The following is a 20,915-nucleotide window of genomic DNA, read 5'->3' on the forward strand; positions in this document are numbered from 1 at the left end:
TGTAGAGAGCGATAAGGTCTCCCCACAGCCTTCTTTTCTCAAGACTAAAAAGCCCCAGCTCCCTCAGCTGTTCCTCATAGGACTTGTGCTCCAGACCCTTCACCAGCTTCATCACCCTCATCTGGACGTGCTCCAGCATCTCAGCATCCTTCCTGTAGCGAGGGTCCCAAAACTGAACACAGTACTCAACAACGAGACTTGCAGGGTGAGAGCATCTGTGGGGGCTGGGGGCAGAGTCTAGGACAGCAATATTCACCTTGGACCAGAGCTCTTGTAGGTCCTTTCCAAGGTGGGCTGCAGTGAGGCCTGGGCAGGGAAGGCAGGATGGGCAGCTGCCTGGCAGGGAGCCCTGCCCCGCTCTCTGCTCGTGGCAGGGAACAGAGTCACAGATGATGGCAGCTGCAAAAAGTGAAAAAAACCTCAAGCAACTGAAAAAGGGATGATTTGAAATCAGGGAGCAGTGCTGCAGCTCGACCTGGAGCAGATGGTTAACCAATTTTCTCTATAATTTCCTCTCCCCTCCATTTGCTGTCACAGCAGTCTTGTGACAGCAGTGTGGGCAAACCGAACCTCCACTCCTTTCTGTATCACAGACAAAGCCACATCTGCAAAGCCCCAGGGTTACCACGCAGATCCGATGTGGCTCCACATTGACCTAATTGCTGCTCCCCAACAGCCCTTCCAGCCCTTCAGCACACAGTCACTCTCTGCCAGCACAGCAGTCAGACCACTAACCACGGGCCAGCTGCAAGCGAGATCATGTGAGGGACAGGAGAGAAAAAACGACTCACTCCATGGCTTCTGGATCCAAGGAAAGACTATCCAAAGACCAAGCTTTGCAAGGATGCCATTCCCATGTGGGTACCACTCCCCAGTTCCAGGCATCCCATGATCTACATAATTTCTCCCATGCCAAAATCACTCTGATTTTTGTGGCCTGGAGAAGGCTCTGTGTCCTCTGATAGCAGGGGATGATCACAGAAAACACCCTGTGCTGGAAGGATGAAAAGCAAGGCACACAGCTGATTTCTCAGGACATCGTGAAGGAAACCCACCTAGAGCTGGCACAGCTGGCACAGTGGTGGCCAAGTCAAGAAGGCCACCCTGCAGTCTAGCTGGTGATGACCTACATCAGTTATGCCCATCCAAATCAAAAAGAGTGGCACAAATAGCTTGACGTCTGTCCCACCTCCAGCTTTGCCCCCAAAGGAGTCAAGTGGGCACACTGTTCAGAACGTGACCCCAGCCCATGGTGTTGGAGCCACAGCACGTCACCTTACCCACCCTGCTGCCTGCAGGCCTGAAGGGAAAGGTCATTTACCCCAGACAGACAAACCTTACTGCATTTCCCAGGGAGGGAGAAAGAATTATTCTCTAGCAGCACTTCTCTTTAGCAGTGCACCCAGTCTCACTGGGAAAAAGCATCACTGCACTGCAACTCCTTCATCAACCCTCCAACACACGCTTTCTGAAAACCCTTTAGACAGGAGGAAGGCAGTCCCCACACCAGGGGAAAGGCTAACAGATGTAGAACACAAAGAGAATAAACCGGAGAAATGGGAAGAAATGTCAGGCCTCTGTCCTCCTCCTTGTCATCCCTATGGTTGTCTGAAGTCTCAGTTGACAACCAGCTATTTCTAGCAGTTGCTCTGGTTCTTTCGTTGCTTTTCTGGCACCTTACTTTAAATTGCCAGTTTTTTCAGTACAGAGGGACCTGGAAAGAAGCCCTTCAGCAAGAGCACTGCTTTGTGAAAGCAGTGGTTCCCTCCCTTGCCAGTCTTGTCTATTTTCCCTCCCAAATCTCTCCCTCCTCCTTTCCAGGGCTCTCCTAGCGTAAGGAAGCACTTCTCTCGCAGGGGATGGAAAGAAAGCAAAAACATCCTTAACCAGCTTTCTGTGGGAACTCGTTCATAACATACTCACCTAACCCTCAGTTCCTGCTCATTGGGGCCAAACTGGAGCAGAGAGTTTGCATTTTTTTCTGTTCTGCACCACCATCCCCCAAGCATGTTCAATGCCCACCTCGAGCGATAAACACGGCAGTAAGCATGTGCTGGGACTCTGTGGCTGCAATCCGCTGCACAACGTGTCCAGGAGGGACAGCTTTCTGCTCCCAGTGACTCCTTGCTCGTTCCATATCTCTACAGATTTTGGTCCTGTAGCCACCCTCTACTCAGCAGCTCTACAGTTAAGCAGCAGCAACTGGAAGGCCAGGCACAGCATGCATGTTATTACTTGGTAATGCATTAACGGGAGGAGGAGAGAGCGGATCTAAGTGGGTCATATAACATCAGCAATTATGTTCCAGTTGTTAAGTCAAACGGATTCATTATATTTTATGCCATTAATGGCATCACTCTGAGACAGCCAGCTGCAACATCTTATCACTTAGGGACTTTTTCTTCCCAAAAATTAGATTTATGGTGGTGTGTGTCTGGACATAGCTGGCACATTTTAGGGACTCAGAAGACAAGGGGATAATTATGCCTGGCTGGAGCCAAGCGGTTATTACACCATCAGTCCCCCATGCTGTATGAAGCACACAGGTCCAAGCATACCTTGCACTCCATCCCCATCATGCCATGACAGCCCATGCTTCCCGTTCTCCCAGCACTGGCACACCATTATATACTATCAGTCAAATCAGAGGGAGCCTGATTCAGGTGGCTTCATCTTTAGTTGATGCTAGAAGCCTCCCCTTACCTTGCAGTATTCATCAATGGGTATCAGGCGCTTGACTGCAACATCACGGATGTGACTCCGGCGGAAGAGGATCTTCCCTGAAACAGGAGAGATGGAGAGAGAAGAGCAGGTCAGTGCAACACCCAGGAAAGCTCTTTTAAATCACTCTGTCAGAACCTGTTCCCTGCACATCCTCTTCTTGCCAGAAACATCGTACCTAAAAACAAATAACATGACCCTCTGGTAGATTCAATACTATATCAGAATAAAGCATGTTTAAAGAGGTGAGGAGAGAGAAGAAGAAACAACTACCAGCGAAGTGTATCCCCATCTTCCATCACCAGTGTGGCCATGCCAGAGGAGCAGCCCCTACCAAAGCATGTGCCTGATACCTTACAGTCTGCTGGCACGCAAGTCCCGGGTGTACAGACCCATGGGCAGGTCCTAGCACTGGCCAGGAAAGCGGACATCCCTGCGACTGCCAGTGCAGGTGGGACCCTCGCTGCATGCTCCAGGGTTGCTCAGAGCATCCAGGCCTAGCGTGGGCTGAAGCCAAGCCAGAGGGTTTCTCTCTGTGCAACTCCTGTGGTGAACCGGTCCTTGAAGCCACAGCGTCAGCGTCGGGGCTGCAGCTCTGAGTCAGTCCTATAGGATTTGCCTTCTGTCTGGGGTTTATTTGTGTTCTCCATTAATGGGATCCTCTTGCCACTCCATTTCCTCCCCTCTGGCTTGTGGTACAGGCCTCTTGCCTTTGAAATCTAATGAGTCCTAAATGCTTCAAGCTGCTTGCACAGAGAACAGCTTCTCTGGCGTTTAACGAGACAAAAGCCATTAGCAGACAGTGAAACAGATACACACAGAGACTCAGTGATCAAAAGGGCTGGTACGTGGTAGGATTTCAGAGCAGCACCTCCCAAAGCACCAGGAACTGGCACCACTTTGCAACACACTCACCTGGAAAATTGTGGTTTTGGGGAGTGGGTGGTGATGAAGTTTTCTTATGTTCCTCCTGATACCTCCCCTAATGCAGGAAAGTCTCTTTTTGTCTCTGCTTGGGTTTCTGATCCCACCACCAACCCCAGGGAGAGCAACTGATATGTCTTTCCATACAGTCCCTTCACTTATCAAAGAGGTCACCATGGGGCAACCCAGAAGCCAAACTCCCCTCAGAACCAAATACCACCACATCCTCTTTACAATCAACGTGAGAACAGAGAAGAACGCTCTGGAGAGCCACACAGCCATTTGCTGCACCATGGCTAGCTTCAGCCCCTAAGGCAAGCCTTCAGAGGAGCCATGGCACTGCTGGACACTACCAAGCTACCTGAGAACAGGACATGTTACAATGGCCAAACACTTATCACAACTTCAAAACCAGGGCTGGGTCACCCCGTGCTTCTCCTTGACTTGTCCAGAATCTGGAACACGCCTGACCTACACAGCCTGCCAATGCATTTTTTAAGCAGAGATGAGCTAAGCCAGCCCAACTTCTGCCTGCAAGGAGTATGAATCAGAACTTTATGGCTGAGCCAAACCTCCTGCTAGGCTCAGTCAATGTAGAATGTCTTCGAAACTGGACTGTCCAAGGGAGCACATGGAATTACACTCAGTACCAGCTCTATATTTGCCCTCCAGTGAAATGCAAAGGGTCAGGCCAGCTCATACCAGAAGGATCACTTCTCATTTATGTCCTGCTGACAGCGAGGGGCTGAGACATTCATGGTGGGGAAATGCTCTGCTCTGAAATGCATTCCTTCTCACAGCCTGCCAGAGCCAAGTCTGGCAGCCTTTATGATACAGTGAAAAAAAAAACCCCAACCCACCCCTCTATTCAATCTGTCTTTTAGATTTTGAGGGTGAATAGCCTGGGAATGCAGAGGCTGTCTGGAAAGACTGGGAGCGACAACTAGGTTGGAGCTCCTTTCCTTGCCTATAGCAATTATTTTCCATCAGACAAGCAAATGATCAACAGTTTTCCCTTCTCATCAGTAATAGTGGTGTATTTGCTGCATAGGTTTCTATTTGACTGATGCTTTTAGAAAAGATTAATGGATCACAATAGTTTTGTTGGCAGTTGTAAGGAATAGCTGTTTTGGTTTTATGCCTGCCAGAATGAAATCACTGATGGGTGGGTACATTATGAATGTCTCAAATAATAAGCTCTGGGTGTGGGAATATTTAAATGTTGAACAAACAGATGCTAGTGAATAATAATAAAAAGAATATAGTTTGGGGGAACAAATACATCACAACAACTGAAGGAATCTTAAATTAGCCAAGGCACAGAGCATATGAACCAGCAGGAAAACCGGCTCCTCTCCTGATTTGCTCCAGATCTAGCATTTTTCAACAAGGAAGTTTATTTTCTAAGAAAAAAATCTGGTTTTCAATCAAAATGCCTGATTAACATAATTGCAGGCCCTTCAGCCCTGTCAAATACAGCCACAGAAATCCTTGACTTGAAAAGCAAGAAAGAGCAGGAAACCCTCTCCCTCCTGTGAGGGGATGATGGGCAACTCGCAGGGTCACTGAGAAACAACATTTTCCTGGGTATATTTTCCTTGGATTGTATCTGCAAAATGGGACCAACAGCTCTGCCCACTGGGACTTTTCATGTGGCCAAAGACCATATACTGCAAGAGAAAAACATGACAGTAATCATCTCATATCTGTACCCTGGAGCACAGCAAAAGCGATGGTGCTCACCACCCACACCTTGTCCTAAGGGTTCTCCACTTTCCTCTGGTTTTGGCTGCCTCCAGGAGCTTGTAACAACTCTCAGTCTCATACCTGGCTTACAGGTGGAGACTCTTCCTCCTGCCCACAGCAGATACTCCTCATGTTGAAGGGGAGGAGAAGGCTCAGGACTAGCTCCTCTAGATCCTAGAGGAAATACATGGCAAACAATGGACCGATGGGCCAAGGCAAGAGAGAATTCAAGTCTGAAGACTGCATTGGATAATTGCTGAATTCCTGTCCTGGCCTCTTCCAACGAGCAGCCTGACAGACAGGTACTGTGCAAGGAAGGGCTCAGTCACTGGCCCAGCTCTGGCACAGCGTAACCTGTCTCCAGGCAAGGGCAAACAAGGAGAAACATCTGCAGAGAATGAAGCCAGCAGAAAAGGAAGGTCTCAGGATGGATTTTCCCTCATGAAGTTTCCCAGTTGCTGGACTGTTCACTCAGTAAACCTTCCATGTGAGCGATGCACAGCCACAGCAAAAGGGGAGCAATCCCAGCTGCCTTCGTGGTATCCAGCCAGAGCAAGGACAGCCACGGTGCAGTTCGGATCCTTGACACCTGGATGCTGCAAACTCACCAAAGCTCCATGCTTTGTATAAGAATGTCCTCTGGCAAGACTCACTTTACTCCAAACAGCCTCATTGCACTGCTCCTGCCCTTGGCCTCACCATCAGTGTGAGGTACACAGAGGGAGAGCAGTGTGAAGGAAGGCAGTTCTGCACCTCTGCTGCCTAGTGGGGTTTTCCATTGGCTGGTAAGATCAGTGCTGCTCAGGCTGCACTTCACCAGCTTCTCACTCCTGCCACAACTCAAACACTCAGAAATTACTACATTTTCTTATTTACATACAGAATATTACGCATCAGCAATCAGAACAAGGAGTCCTTCTCCCTTCTGGCACAACAAAACCATTGCACAAGGAAGTACAGTAAAACACGCTGTTCCTTACACACACAAAGAGAGCTATGAGTAGACTGAACATTTATCACCTGGGAACATGTCAAGTAAGTTGATTTTGGAAAAAGGACATGGAGATAAAGCACCACTTGCCCTGGTAAGTCTCCCTGCACAAGAAGTACCCAGGCTCCAGGACACGCTGTCTGCTTTTCCTGGATCTTGAAAACCCATAAATACCTACAGGAAAAAAAGCAGTCCCTGCGAGGAGGACAATGGCTCTGAAGATGCTCTGTGTACAGCTCCTATTTAGCAAGCAGTCTTTCTTCAGTAGGACATATGACACTTTATCCCACAGAATATATTTATTACATATTACACTGACACGACTGTAGATGCACCAAAGCATCGCCCGTGCTTTGGTAGCTACGCATTTGTGTCCCCCCCCCTTCCCCAGCAGCAGTTAGGGGCTTTGCAGGCATCTGCTCTTAAGTGCAACGTGGCACCATTATTGTTCTCCACCAGCATTCTGACTGGAGAAGTCTGACCAACACAATCCATCCCTTAAAGTGAGAGGGAATAAAACCAAAAGGGAGAGCATGGGAATATATGAAATACTTTAAAAATCAAAGCAAATGAAGTCTCTCTGCACTGTTCCCTGCCTACACCTCTCCAGCTACACCTGGGAGCAGGTTTCATAAGCTCACTGGCTGGTTAGAGCAACTGGGGTGGAAGTTAAACAATACAGATTATTATTGTAGGGTTGCCTTGGAGTAGCAAGGATTAATTTCTTTAAAAAACAAGTTGTCATAAATATTTACACCAAGAGGACATCAGAGTCAAAATTTAATTTCACCAGCCAAAAATAGTGGAAGCATCCAGCATTGTATGCAGTGCTTTCCAGGAACCACCTGGTGCTTTACACACAACATGCATGTGGCTGGGGCAGGTAGAGGGTCTCTGTCACAGCAACGTCCAGGGAAAGGCCCCAGTGTCCCCTATCCCTGCCAACATCCCAGGAAAAGGGCAGTGTATGAATGACAACCCTTGGCAGGGGATTCAGCATGGGGAAGAAATCCCAGGGGATTTCTAACATGATGCTAATTCTCACCCCACTGCTGTTGCCCTGGTCCCCAGCACAATGCAGGAGAAGCATGGTGCCCCTTCCCTTGTCTGGGCTGTGGCCAAAGCCAGCTGTGCTCTTCAGAGACTGCTTGCTTCCATGCAACCCAGGCTTTTATCTACCCAAAGAAAAGATGAATTCAAGAGTAACAAAGTGGCAGAAGCCATGTCTCCAGGTTCCCTTGCCAACTCCAGTGCCTGTACACTCACTTTATCCCCTTGTGGACTCCGGTTTGTTTTACAGCCAAGCAAATACCAGCACAGGCACTTCAGCACTGGGGGCAACAGCCGGTTCTCAGGAGGGGGCTGGAGAGGGGGAGAACCTAAGAAAAGATCTCAAGCTACCACAAAGCCAATCTCTGAGCACATCTGAAGGCCTTCTGAGTCAGCAGCAAGTGTTCCATTCGCCCAGATGGGCAGCAGCAGAGCAGACAGGAGGAGACCTTGCAAGCAGCCTGGACAGACAGCTATGGACACTCATGCCTACTTTTCCCTTCCCCTTTGTGACCCCTTCCTTCCCTCCCATTTTGACCCACCTTGCACCACCTGCTCAGCTCTGGTGCTCAAACCGTCCCAGTGCTTCTGTGTCTCTCTCCTGGCCCTGTGCATTGGGCTGATGGCAGGAGCTGGCAGTGGTCTTCACTCTACTGGGCACGAAACCTGGAAAACCACAGCAGAGCAGCTTGGTGCTGTTTTGTGACTCCACCAGTCAGTGGACAGAGATCACAGCCTCGTGGGATGTGAAGCTCCCCAGCTACAAAGCTCTATGTCCCACCAACTCAGCTGCCCTCCTTTCTTCCCTTTGTCCACAGGCACACTCCTCTCCCTCCATCACTGCTATGTATATCCATCCACTGTGGCCAGAGGTCCACCACACATTAGAAAGATTTCATCCAACATGATGAATAGCAGAACCACCATTCATCACTGTGAACCTCAGCCTAGCCAGCACTGTCCCACAACAGCTGTTGTCCCAACCATCCCATGCTGCATCTCACCCTAGGGGACAGTTTGGCATGGCATGGCATGGTTTCCACTGGTATGGTTTCTTTCAAATCCTCCTTAAATCCTTCCCTTGCCACAATTCCTGCACTCCTTCCCCCACAAAACTCCACTGTGACAGTCCCTTCAGTGGTAACAGTCTGGCCAGGACACAGGGGAACATTATCCATGGCTTTTATTCCCTATCCAACCACTGGAGCAGAGGTTGCACCTCTGAACTGAAGCTGCACATTGCTGGGCTTCAAGAGCAGAGATAACATTGGTGTGCTGCCTTGTACCCAACTGGGCAGGAGGAGGAGGCTGGTGCCCACCACCCACTACAGGTCACCCCACCCAGGCATGACCTCTCTTCCCCATAGAGAAGAGCTGGCATCACACAGAGAAGCTCCACTGAAGATGCTCTGCCCAGGAAAACTCTGCTGATGCCAGAAGGTTTCTGCTCTCCCAGGACTGGAAGTCCTCCTCTTTGCAGCTAATCAAAGCTGCTTTGCTTTATGCAGTGACTGAGAGCAGCAGCTCAGGGGCTGGGGCTGCAAAGCGATGTCTGCAGTGCAGCCCCCTTGCCTCAGCCATTCATCAACGTCTGCAAAGTGTCAGAGGACAGCTTGGGGAATGGGCTGATAAGGAATTTGGGTCTCTGGCAGCATGAAACAGAGCAGGCAGACCACAGGAGTGGTTAATCTCACCAAACAAACAGCTAGGGAAACAGGGCTCTGCAAATGACTCCTTCCCATGGGACTTCTCAAGGCAGAGCTGAAGTTATACTGGGGAGAAAGGAGCTGAAAACACTGAGGCAGAAGTGTTCCAAGCAGAAAAATGGTTGAGGCTCCTCTTGAGCCAGAGGCTGTTAGTGGATCTCCAGCAAGCTGGAGGGACAGAGAACCTGAAACACATCAGCCTGCTGATCTCAGCCACAAACCAAGCCAGGTATTTCAAGAGTAGAAAACCGTCTGTGCCTTTTGCTTTACCCTGAAGGACTCCCCCTCCCCCACTCTCCCCCCACCCTACTGCCTCGGAAAGAATTCACTTCTCTGCACCTTTCAAATCACATCCAGATTTTCCCTGGCACGGGTTCCAAACTCACTTCAAAAAAAAGGCAGCCCCAAATGTACACATAATTAGTCCCAGCCCACAGAGCAGCCAGCTACATGGACTATTCCTGGGATGGGGAAGCAGGCATGGAAGACACTGTTTCCAGAAGCCCTGCACTTAGCATCTGTTTGGCAAAGTCCTGAGCTGTGTGCATCTCCTGGAAAAAAAGGAGGCAAATCAGCAACACACCTCTGGGGCTGTCCTGGGCATAGCATAGGCACAGAGTTCCATAAATTGTGCAATGGAGCTGAATTAAACAGTGCTTCTAATCAAGACTGCCCCTTACACTCTCGTGCTTCGAGATCCTGCAGGATGGGGCACAGTCCTATTTGCTTGCCAGGAACTGCTGAGAAAACCACAGAGCGCAACAAGAGGTGGGCAAGGTACCTCTCAGGCACTGGAGGAGGTGGCCAGAGGAATAGGGCAAAGACATAAAATCTCCATAGGAGAAAAGAGAGCAGGGTGCACCCAAGGCTGCTATGATACAGGAGAAAGATTTTGGCCTGGGCTAAGCCAGTGAAGCTCTTCAGGGCACCCAGGTCAGTCTTTTGATGCAAGAGAAGACACTTTTTTCTTCCCCACCCAGCTGAGAGGCAAACCTCAGTATCTTGGCTTCTTACCCCAAACGGCTCGCTCTCTGCTCTGGCAGGACAGCAATGGCCTTACTACCCTTCCTACTGCAAAAAAAGACACTTCTGCAAAGACAAGGGGTTGAGAGGAGGACAAGGAGGAAAGGCAGTCTCCTATTTAGTGAATCCTTTTAATTCAGGGTATCCCATCAGGCTCAGCAGCTTTTCTTCATGATCAGGAGAGTGGAACTGCATTGAAAGGTGCCCCAAAACCTTCTCCAAAGCCCTGCTGCTACCCATCCATGCAAGAACTCACTGAGAAATGTCAGAGCTTGCTGGAGCAAAATGTTTCTGAGGCCATTTCTCTTACAGTTTACAGTGCCACAAGGTAGTTTGTTTAAAGCCATCTCAAAGGTCAGAAGCAGAGCAACTGCTTCAGCACAGCACCCTGCCTCGGTTAATACTGTTGGCACCCTTGCCACATCTCTAATGAAGACACAATGGGCCTGGGGGAAGTCAGGTACAGTAGATGGAAAATGCATGAGCTGTCTTCCATCTCCTTGGTGGGCCTGTGTGGAGAGCTGTTAGCATCCCCACAGTTGTCCTGGGAGAAAAGCCCCGAAGTGTGTGGGCAGCACTGATGCCCATGGCAAGGAGGTTAGCCGGCTGGGTAGGGGAGAAAGGAGACATCATTCTACTTTTTAAAATGCTCCCACTGAACCCCTTTTTCTCCTCCTCTCTTCCTGGGAGTTCACTATTGTCTGTAGCTAAAGCTTCCTAAAAAGCAGTTTTACAGCCAAAGTTAGCTCTGCCTCAGGCAACCCCTCCTTGCTGAGGCTCACGTTTCCAGCAAAGCAGACTGGCCAGGATCTGCTCCAGGCCACTCGGGCTGTACAAAGTTTGGAAGGCTCCACTCTCCTTATAAAAGCTGTTTCCTGAAAGATCTGGCACAGCCCCTACACAGCGGGCCCAACTGAGCTCATTTGTTTTCTTAGTTCATTCTTTCCTGGGGTCTCCACACCATCACCTCCCAGCCAACATGCATGTAACCCTTAGTGTGGACTTCTGCAGGCAAGGATGGAGCTGCCCAGTACAACGTCCTCGGGGCCAGGCAATGACAGGTCTCTTCTCTCTCACCAGCTACTCTTGACTCTGCTCCAGGGACCGCAGTCGATGCCATGCATGGGCTGGGTGCTGCCAGAGCTGTTTCCAGGGACCATCCTCAGCACCACATGAAGCTAGGCAGGCTGTGCCAGCGGCTCAAAGCCAGCAAAAGTAGCCAAGAGTCCACTTCAAGTTCCCCTATAAGGCGACAGAGGCTTTTCAGGCATGGCACAGGAGCACTGCAGTGTCCTCCTGAGCCAAACCGGGCCCCACCAAGTTGTGCTACAGGAGGAGTGTGGTGCCAACATCCTGGGGAAGGACATCCCCACGGCCCAAAATCTCTGCTTCGGAGGATCCAGCTTTATGGCTCCACTTCAAAAGACCCACAGCCCCTAGAAATTTCCAAGAAGTCAAACCTTCAAAGCAAACTTTACCAAAACGAACCAACACAAAGCAAGCAGAGTCCCCGTGGGCTGGATGTTGTAACCGTGGAGTAATCATGGAACTCTTTTCCCATTCCAGGAAATCGGCCTTACAGACAAACCCAGATGGCACCTTCTCAGGTCGTGGTGGTGCTACAAGCTCGGGACACAGGGTTTTGCTAGGAAAGCCAGAGCTGCAGGAGACATGGGGTTGCAAGAGACATTTTTGAGAGCTCCAGTGGCCACAACGTCTAATGTTACTCCACAACGGACTTCCCAGAAAGCTGTGCACTTTTAGTAAACCACTGGAGCCAAATCTCTGCTGGTAATGAAATTCAGATGCTAAAAATGTTGCTCAAAATGGAACTGGGAGCAAACTACAGTACTCACAGAAGCTGAACATAATCAAGCCCCTAGCAATCTAAGCGTACTAGAGCCACATTTTGCAGAGAAAGAGACCTGTGCTTGTTGCACTGAGCTCATCTGGATGGCACCCCGGGCACAGAGAGACTTTTGGGTTTAGCCATAAGTGACTAAAGCCATTGCCATTCCCAAACTGCGAAGGCCAAGAACTGCTCCAGAAAGGAACCACATTGCTTTGCACATCCTCTAGCACCTATTAAGAGAGCCTTCCCTCGCCCCCAAGTGAAGTCCTCTTTCAGAAGCTGACACAGCTTGCAAGCTATCTCTCTAGGGAGGCAGGGCTCGTCATCCTGCCCCAGAGAAAGCCACCAGCTCCTGGCCGCTCTGTGATGCAAAGCAAAGGCAGGAGGGCAACAACTTCTTGAAGCCAGAGGACTTCCGGAGCTGCCCCATCAGGAGGCAGTTGCAAGATGATCTGTCTTTCCAGTGTCTACCTCCTCCTCAGAGGTAGGACACCATTCCATACTGGGATCTTCTCACCACGCCACCTCTTGCTCTGTGCTGGCATCCGAAAGTACAAGCAGTAAAGCTGCAGGTGCCAGCTGTTAGACATCAACAGCCTGTCTCTTCCTTACTGCAAACTGCTGCAGAAATGAAATGTCAAGGAGAAATTCTGGGAGAAGCATGGACCAGCCATTTTCCACATCAACGCGTGACTACCTCTGAAAACAGCATCATTCCATCCTGTTGCAAAAAAAGGGACCAGAGCAAAAGAGCAAGTGTCTCTGCAGAGGCCAGACACAAATGCACAAGCTCATCTAGAGGATGGTCGTTCCAAGTCCCCAGAACTACTTTCCTACACAAGAACCAGGCTTTATTTTCCAGCAACTTCGAACCCCTTTTTCCTCCAGCGGAATTCCCAGTGACATGCCTCTTAGAGAAGGGAAACTATTTCAACACCAAGAAGCAGGAGCAAATATTGATGAGTGTAGTGAGCAGCAGTGCTCCGACCAGGCTTCCCGAGCTCCATTGCTGCCTTCCAAAAATAGCATTTTGGTGGGAATTTTCTGCAAGTGCAGCCCAGCCAAATGGTATATCCAATTTTTCCAAGTTATGCCCTTTGCCAGCTTGGCTTCCACTCCTCCTCCTCCTCGCTGGGAGTAGTACTTGTATAGCAAAGGCTTTTGTGCCGTACTCATGTCAGGTGTGCCTTGCTTTTGCTGATGTTACAAGACAAGGACAAGCCAGAATTAGAAGTCCCTCTGTGGGAAACCCAGACAAGACTCTCTTGCTCAGAAAGGGGTGTAAATTATTTTCGTCACACCAGTCAGAGAACAGTAAAGCCCACTAAATGCCTTTGTGTTTCCTGAAAACCCAGGAGGTAGAGCACAAGCACAAAGGGCTGCACTAAGCAGACCTGACAGTCGCTGGAAGTGATTATGGTACCCTGACATTTCTAAACATGCCCATTAGCTACTTGGGGTGGGGGTAAAGACAACTCTGTGGTCAAAGCCATTAGCTATGGGTGTGGGAAAGACTTCCCAGGGCCCCCTCAGGCTGGTTATCTTTGAAAGGCACATTAAGGGTCTTCCCCCCACCCCCTCCCCGCACCAAAGGGCAGCCACAAGCAACCCCCTGCACCACAGAGTTTGCATCTGTTCCTGGGGCACACGAATGCTCAGCTGCATGTTGGGCAGGCATGGAAACACAGCATGCCACTGAAATCCCGTCTCGGAGCAACCAGTCCTGAACATCACAGGAGGAAGCCAAGGCCATCAGTCAGCTTGATTTAACATTTGGAATTCACTTTCTATTTCCTTCTCTCTAGATGGCCCTTTGAGCTGCACAGGACAGGAAAAACAGCGTATAAGTAGTTCCTGGGGAGCCTCACACCATCCTCAGCCCTGGGCAATGCTGGCCAGGACCCTTCCAAAAACAAGGAGGCTGCTGCAGGGGATGCTCTGGGCAGAAGCTGTGCAAGTGGGGTTGCTTAGCTGAAGTCCTCCACTAATGATTTCTGGAGGAAGAGAGAATGACTGAGGGTTTAACACTCACTGGGCACACTGGTAACAAATACAGATGTTTTAATGGACACAGTGCAGGCAAAGAACTTGTTATCACTCAGATGGTTCAGGAGATAAGAGCAAACACAGCCTGGGAAAAATCTCCCGCCACGCCAAAACCAGTATGTTTTTTGCTGGAGCCCACTTGCCTACCTGGCAGAAAGGGGATGATCCTTTGCTTGGGGTCCTTCTGCCCTCCTTCCATCGGAAACTTGTCCAGCATTTGCATCTAGAAAAGGAAATGCAAGAGATTGAAGTCTGTGATTTACTCTCACAACATAAGGCCGCTATCCCCAGGAGGAGGTGAAGCTCATTCTCCAAACAGCAGTGTCCCAAGACATCGTACACAGCACCACCAGCCAGGGTACAGTGACCTGCAGCACTGAGGGAAGCACATCCAAAGCAGGGCCAGAAGCACAAGATCTTCACGTCATCTCCACTATTTTCAAGACATTTCTCACCACTGATGTTTCCCATCACTATCACTCCGCTCAGCATGGGTGATTTATGTAACCTGCATTTCTGCAGCTATTACATTTCATTCTGATGGACCTCAGTCACTAGATCTTAGAAGCTCCTGAAAAAAGTTGTATTTTAAGCTTATTAGCTCAAGCATTGCACAGCGCTGACACAGTTCCTGGACTACAGATGCTTTGGACTCACAGCACCAACCCATGTTTGCCTGCAAAAGGCCATAAAGTTATATGACAAGTTTGGGGAACACTTTGTGCTACACAGGTTTTGAAGAATGAATGTTTTATGGGATCGTCAGCATTAAATAAATGATTTCCTGACTGATGCAACTGCACTTAATACATCTGGTTAGCACAGAGAGGTGATAACCAGCTCCTGCTCTCGCTGGCTGCCTGCACTGGTGCTTCCGCACATGCATACAAGCTCCTTGCAGCTTCAGTGATGCTCATTACCGATGCCCTGGCATGATCTACACCCTCAGCATTTCCTTTACTTGGTCTTACTGGAAAGCACCCTTTGGATTGGGCTTTGCAGTTTACACAGACCAGAGGAGGAGGAAGAGCCATCCATCCAACCACTCAGATATTCCCTCCTTTGGAAGGATCGGGGGGAGGTGCAAGTTCTCCCTTGTTTTCTCTGGGGCACAGGTCTGAGCTCCCTGGTCCCAGAGGATTTGGAATGGATCTTGCCCTCTCCTACTGGAGCTACCATACTCTGCATAAATAAGTAAGTACGTCTGGAAGCACTGGAGACAACCCGCCTAGGAAGTGTCCTGAGCACCTACAAAGCCTAAACAGCCATTCTCCTCTGGCCCAATTAATATTTAAAGTATCTCATGCAAAGAAGAAACTAGGCAACCAGAGAGCCCGAGCCATGCATCCCATGAGAGGCATCTGCAGGCAGCCTTTGCCCAGCCTGGCAGGAGGACAGGCACCACCGAGCAGCCAGACACACAACCCACACTCCCCCCTGTCTGCTGCTCTGTAACATTAGGAGCCCCTTGACCATGGGGAGTCCAGACAGAACCAAACTGTGGGGTCCCCGCACCCCTTGGGATGTATCCCACCTGACTGCCTGCTTTTCATGGCTCTTGTTCTTTGGCACCTATTTTTCCACATGCTTTTTACAGGAGGTCTGTGCTCCCAGCTAAGGGCTGTGGCCTCATCTAGAACCAGGCAGGAGCTCGTTTAAAGCAGAGTAACCCTGGAGCTAAGCCCTTTCTGTCGATATGGCCCTCTGCACATGCCATACTTGTGGGTTTCTTTCCTCAGATCTCAAAGGCACCAGGATAAAATTCTTGAGGTTTGGTGGAGAGGGGGCAGAAGGAAAGAGGTATTTTTCTTACGTTATGAGAAGAAATAAAAAACTCCCCCAACACTCCCAAAGACAACAGGAAAGCCAAAAGCAGCTCTCGAATACTCTCTTCAAAATGAAAACAAGACAACTCAGAACTAGGGTGACACTAAGCACGGATGGACCCTGTTTACAGTTTCAAAACAAATCAAAACAAGGTTAAAAGGGCTGACAACAAAGAAAACTACTCTGGCCTCGGGAACAACTGGAGACTGGAGCAACATTACCAGCAGCCACAAAGCCAGCCTCAGCACGGCTGAGGGAGGACTCGCCTCCCTGAGGCACCGCAGGCTCCCAGGGCACACAAAGACGTCCTGCTCATCCCTCCATCCACGAAAATAAAGGATGACACCACATCCCCGTTACCCTGCAAAACAGCCATGCTGCACCACAGCAGAGAGGTGCCTCTGGCCTTGCTCCTCCTGTTGGGAAGAGCTCGGGGAAGCTTGTGACTGCTGAAAAGGGCGAGCAAAACAAGTCTCAAGCGCCGCACATCTGATTGCTGTTAAGCAACACAGCACTGGAGTGGCTGGAAGCTTTCCCCTCCTCTCAGCTTTGAAGGCGAGCGGAGGACGTCTCGCTGCCGGAGCACTGAGAGCCTCCCAGGCACAAACGGTGCAAGCTGTGTTTTCTGCCGTACGCACGTGCCTGGGCTGTGCCTCTGGCCAGATCTGCTCCTGCCCATGTGATCCCACCAAACGCAGCCAGAACTTCAGTCCAGAAGTTCTCCATTTCCTTTATCTTGACTGCCAAGGGCCTCTTGCAGCGGCTGCTCAGCAAGCAGGAGGCTGGCGTGGGGACCCTCTCCCTGCAGCCACCCTGCTGCCCTCCGGCCCAGCACCACCAACATCACCCCAGCCAAACCAGATACCACCTGCCATGGGTTGGTACCATTATGCCTGTGTATTCACAACCTTCTCTTGCCATGGAGGGAGGAAAAGAGGTTGCAAGGTCGTTGGAGCACCCTCCAGCTTGCACAAAAAGAGGAGAAGATGGGGAAGGAGCAAGGCAGAGGTGTCCCATCACACAGCTCTGGAGAATACAGCAGCAAGAGTAGTTCATCTCATTTTACTAGGCATAAACCTGTGGTTACAGAACAGCTAAAAAAAAAACCCACTCCAAAGAAAATAACCCCAGTGCCAGCTGTGACCGTGGCAGACTGTGTTAGCAAGATAAAAGAGCACACATCTGCAGAAATCCAGCCTGTGGTTCATGGGCTGACTGTTCCTCTGCAGCACCACACGCTATAAAGCTGCAGCGAGGAAAAGCACAGAGCAGCAATGGGAAAAGACCAACTCCAGAGCCAAGAGGTGCTCCAGAGACCTGGAGGAAGCCAGCTAGCAGGTCTCTATGTTTTGAGGTTCCCTCTACCCTTTCTGGTGGATCTGGCTCCTGCTGATTTTGCAGGATGGGGACTACAGCACTGCTTCTCCCCAGGAAAGCCAAGGAGAGCAGGCACAGCTCTGGAAAAGGGATGGAAAAAGGGTAAAAGTCCTGGAGACAGATGCAGAAGTAGGCATCAGAAGATGGCCTGCAGAATTGAAGGCATGCCAGCTCACGGCAGGGCAGCACAAGTTTCCTGGGAGAGCATCCTTCTCCCCAGCCTCAGCTGGGAAACACGCTCCCCAGCAGGCAAGGAACTATGGAAGGGAGGCAGCCAGCACAGGAAGGCTCCCACAAATCACCTCAGGTTTCCATCCAAGCTCCAAACCAGACTGCTCACATGACATTCCCAGATGAGAGGACTTGCCTGGGCGTCCAAGATCCTGGGGAGAGGGGGAGATATAACAGACGAAGGGCAGACAGACACACAACCCTTCAGAGCGCAGCTTTCCCTGCCGAGCTCGGGAGGGCACAGAGAGGCCAAGTCTCACTCTCAACAATACACTCAGCTGCGTTGGGAAGAAAAATGAAGGAGAAAAGAAACAATAACCCTGTTGTTTCTCCCCTTCCAGGATTATTTTTAAGTATTTGTGATAGAATCTTGAAAAAAGGGGGAAGAAAAAGGGAAAAACTGGAATGGATGCTGTTTAAAGCATCTTGGTCTGCTTTTGTAAATGCAGGAGGCTGTTATACCACACTTTTCATCAATTCCTTTGGGTGATCACACAGCTGCCAGGCCCTGGCTCCCTAAGCCAGGACAGGGCTGTGGATACCCCAGCAGCATATCCAACCCATGGCTGCGCTCCAGAAACAGCACGCCAGGACAGAGCACTTTTATCCATTTATCTCCACCACCAGTTTATCTTATCAATTAGCTGTTTTTCTCATGAACCCAGCAGGGTCTGTGCAGTGAGTCTGTGGAGCAAGCCTCTGCTGAAGGTCTGTACCAGTCATGGGAGTACACTGTCCCCAGGGCCGAGCTGCCCAGGATTGGCAGATAACGCTGGTGGGGCCACCCAGGGAGACTGAGCCTCTCAAAAGCAGCTTTGTATCAACAGCTAACACATTGGCAGACAGCTGCTTCGTTAACAGGAAGCTCTAAGATAATGTTCTAATTGAATCAATTAAGAGTGCTGCAGGGGATCCTAGGGAAAGGGGAATGTATGTGCTCAGCAGTATTCCCAGGAAGCCAGCATTCAGGAAGGGCTTTGCCCAAGTAAAAGCTGATGGTGTAATGCCAGAGGGATACACCATGCAGATGGTGATGCCAGAGGGATGTCTCTCCTGGAGGAGCAGGGCTCCAGGTCAAACAGCCTGCGAGCAGGCCCTATTCGCTTCCCAGCTGGAATCAAACTCTGAGAACTCTGCCAAGAAACAGTAACCCACAAGCCAAGTGCCAGTAGGTAATAAGGTGGGGCACTGCTTTGTGTCTTCTGCTCCGCTCTCCACAATGAAGTGGAAAAGTTTTCCTCTCTAAAATGCAAGGGGTGGGTGGGGGTGGGAGGGGAAGTATTTTTCATTTAAATCTCATGTGGTGGGAAAAAAATGTCAGGGTGAAGTGGTAAACAGAGAGGTCATGCATTCCCCTGATAAGGATGAGACAGAAGGGCACGGGATTACTCTTGCAGCGAGCTCTCTGCAGCCAGTGGGATTTGCTTTCCTCTGGCTGCTCTAAAGCCTGGGTTCTCTGTTAGCATTAGGGCTCGTGTGGCGTGTAGCAGGGCTGCAGAAGAGAAAGCAAGTCTACCGGCTTACAGAGGGGATGGTGGCTCATGTCACCCCACAGCAAGATATCCCAGCACAGGCTGGGGTGTGATGAAACACCCAGTGGGAGAGCAAACTCTCCCACTCTTGCACAACACCAGGAGCTGGTGTCAGAGCCAGGCTGTCAGCTGCTATCCTGGGCTGGGGGTGAGAGAAGTTCCCGCTTCTCTTATCAGCAGGATTTGCTTTGGCTGTGTGATGGGGTTTCAGCCTAAAACCACATTCCTCCTTCGTGGTCTAGCAAGTAAGAACTGACCTAGCCCATGCCTCCACCAGACATGTCTGTTATCCAGAGCAGAGAAGTCAGCTTTGACACTGCCTCGAAGGGAAAGAGGGGTAAAAAAATAGAATAAAAGGGAAAAAAAAAAAGAGTTCAACAAAAGGCTTCAGAGTCCAGCTGAGGGCATGGTGGCAGAATCACAGGAGATTCTTTGTGAGAGCAACAGCCCCCTCACTGAGAGAAGGCAGTAGCTTGCCATGGGGGAAAGATGGGTCTGAGCCAAGCCTGCTCTCATCCCAAGCTCCCAAACTCTCCATTGCTTGGTGGGTGGGAATGCCACAGGCAGCTGGGCACACTGTGGGCCCCCCGTCCCTGTGGTGGTGAACTTTAAATGGGGATGTTCACACACACAGACAGTGCCCACCCTGACCTCCACGTGCTGAGCGGGGCACGAGTCAGGTCTCCTGGTATGGAAAGAAGAGTCTTCCTCCAAGATTGATCCACTGAGGGTCAGCATTCCATCTCCAAACACAATGGGAAAGGTAAACAGATCCATCCACCATCAGTCGCCCGTCAGCACTCCAGCTCCATGAGGACGTGACAAGGGACATGGCTGTGTACAGAGAAACAGACACTCTGCAAATGCACTCCTGCAAATCAGAGCACCCTTGTGCCCTGGAGCCCCCTGGATCAGGGAAGATCTAAGTACACAGTCTGCGAAAGAGAAGGACATCTGGCAGCAGCTCACAGGCTACTGATTTTGAGTCTCTTTGCAGTCCCAGAAGAGGCACCTTTCCTGCATCCACATGGACTGTCTATGAGGAAATGGGAGCTGAAACCACAACAGCCCAGAAGACAGAAGGACCAACGCGGAGTAAACTTAGAACTCAAGTGTCAGTGATGCTGAGCTGAGGAGCTCAAGCCTGGGGAAGGACTCTACTGGTGCAGCACCACATAATGCCTGTTCAATGCCTAAAGTGAGTTGGGTGTTCAGAGGCAGCAATGGGAGCCGAGGGGCAGCACAACCAAGTGGTTTCTCGATGACCACAGCTTCTCCCCAGTTCCTGTTTTTCCAGTCCAAGGGATGAGGCATTTGAGCCTATTGTACACATTACAGGGCCAGGGGCAATCCCAACCTCCTCAGCACTAGGAAATGGCATCACAGAGGCTGGATTGTGAAAACTTGATGGAAAACTTTAAGCATCGCTCAGCAATAGACAAAAAAGAATTAACCAAGGTCAGAGGAAGAAAGGGCTATATAAATTGGCAGCAGCTGCCACTGCGAGAGAAGCTTCCTATGAAGTCACAGGAAGCATTAGACAGAGGGAGACACTGGTGCCTGTGAATAGGTCCCTGGCATGGAGAGGACAGTGGGTGCAGGGCTGGGCAAGACACATCCTCTGCCTGCGCTGTCCCCCCAGCCCCAGGACCGAGCCACCAGCAGGTCTGTGCTATCCTGGGTGCTTGGCTGTAAATTACATGTCCCAAAGCTGGGGGAGCTGGCAGGGTCTGCCAGCACATGGGGTGGATGATATCACATCACTTGGATGATATGCCAGCTTCCCATCCACACATTTGGTCTGAGGGCAATGGTCCTCCAAAAGCAAAGATGCAAGAGGGATGGGAGATGTTTCCAGCTAGAGCACCCACTGATTCTCTATGAGTGGA

The 20,915-nt window shown here is 50.3% G+C and overlaps 1 protein-coding gene across 1 annotated transcript in view; it reads right to left on the reverse strand.

Moving 5' to 3' along the window:
• Positions 1-20,915, reverse strand: part of SH3PXD2B (SH3 and PX domains 2B) — a gene marked incomplete at its 5' end in the record, with an annotated part of 74,764 nt that overhangs the window by 27,048 nt on the left and 26,801 nt on the right. The window contains 2 exons of the mRNA XM_084268864.1: positions 2,704-2,780; positions 14,207-14,282. Coding sequence (XP_084124990.1) covers positions 2,704-2,780; positions 14,207-14,282 — 153 coding nt within the window. The remainder of the gene's footprint in view (positions 1-2,703; positions 2,781-14,206; positions 14,283-20,915) is intronic.

Source organism: Gallinula chloropus (genome assembly GCF_964237585.1).
Source record: "Gallinula chloropus genome assembly, chromosome: 10".
Classification (NCBI taxonomy): domain Eukaryota; kingdom Metazoa; phylum Chordata; class Aves; order Gruiformes; family Rallidae; genus Gallinula; species Gallinula chloropus.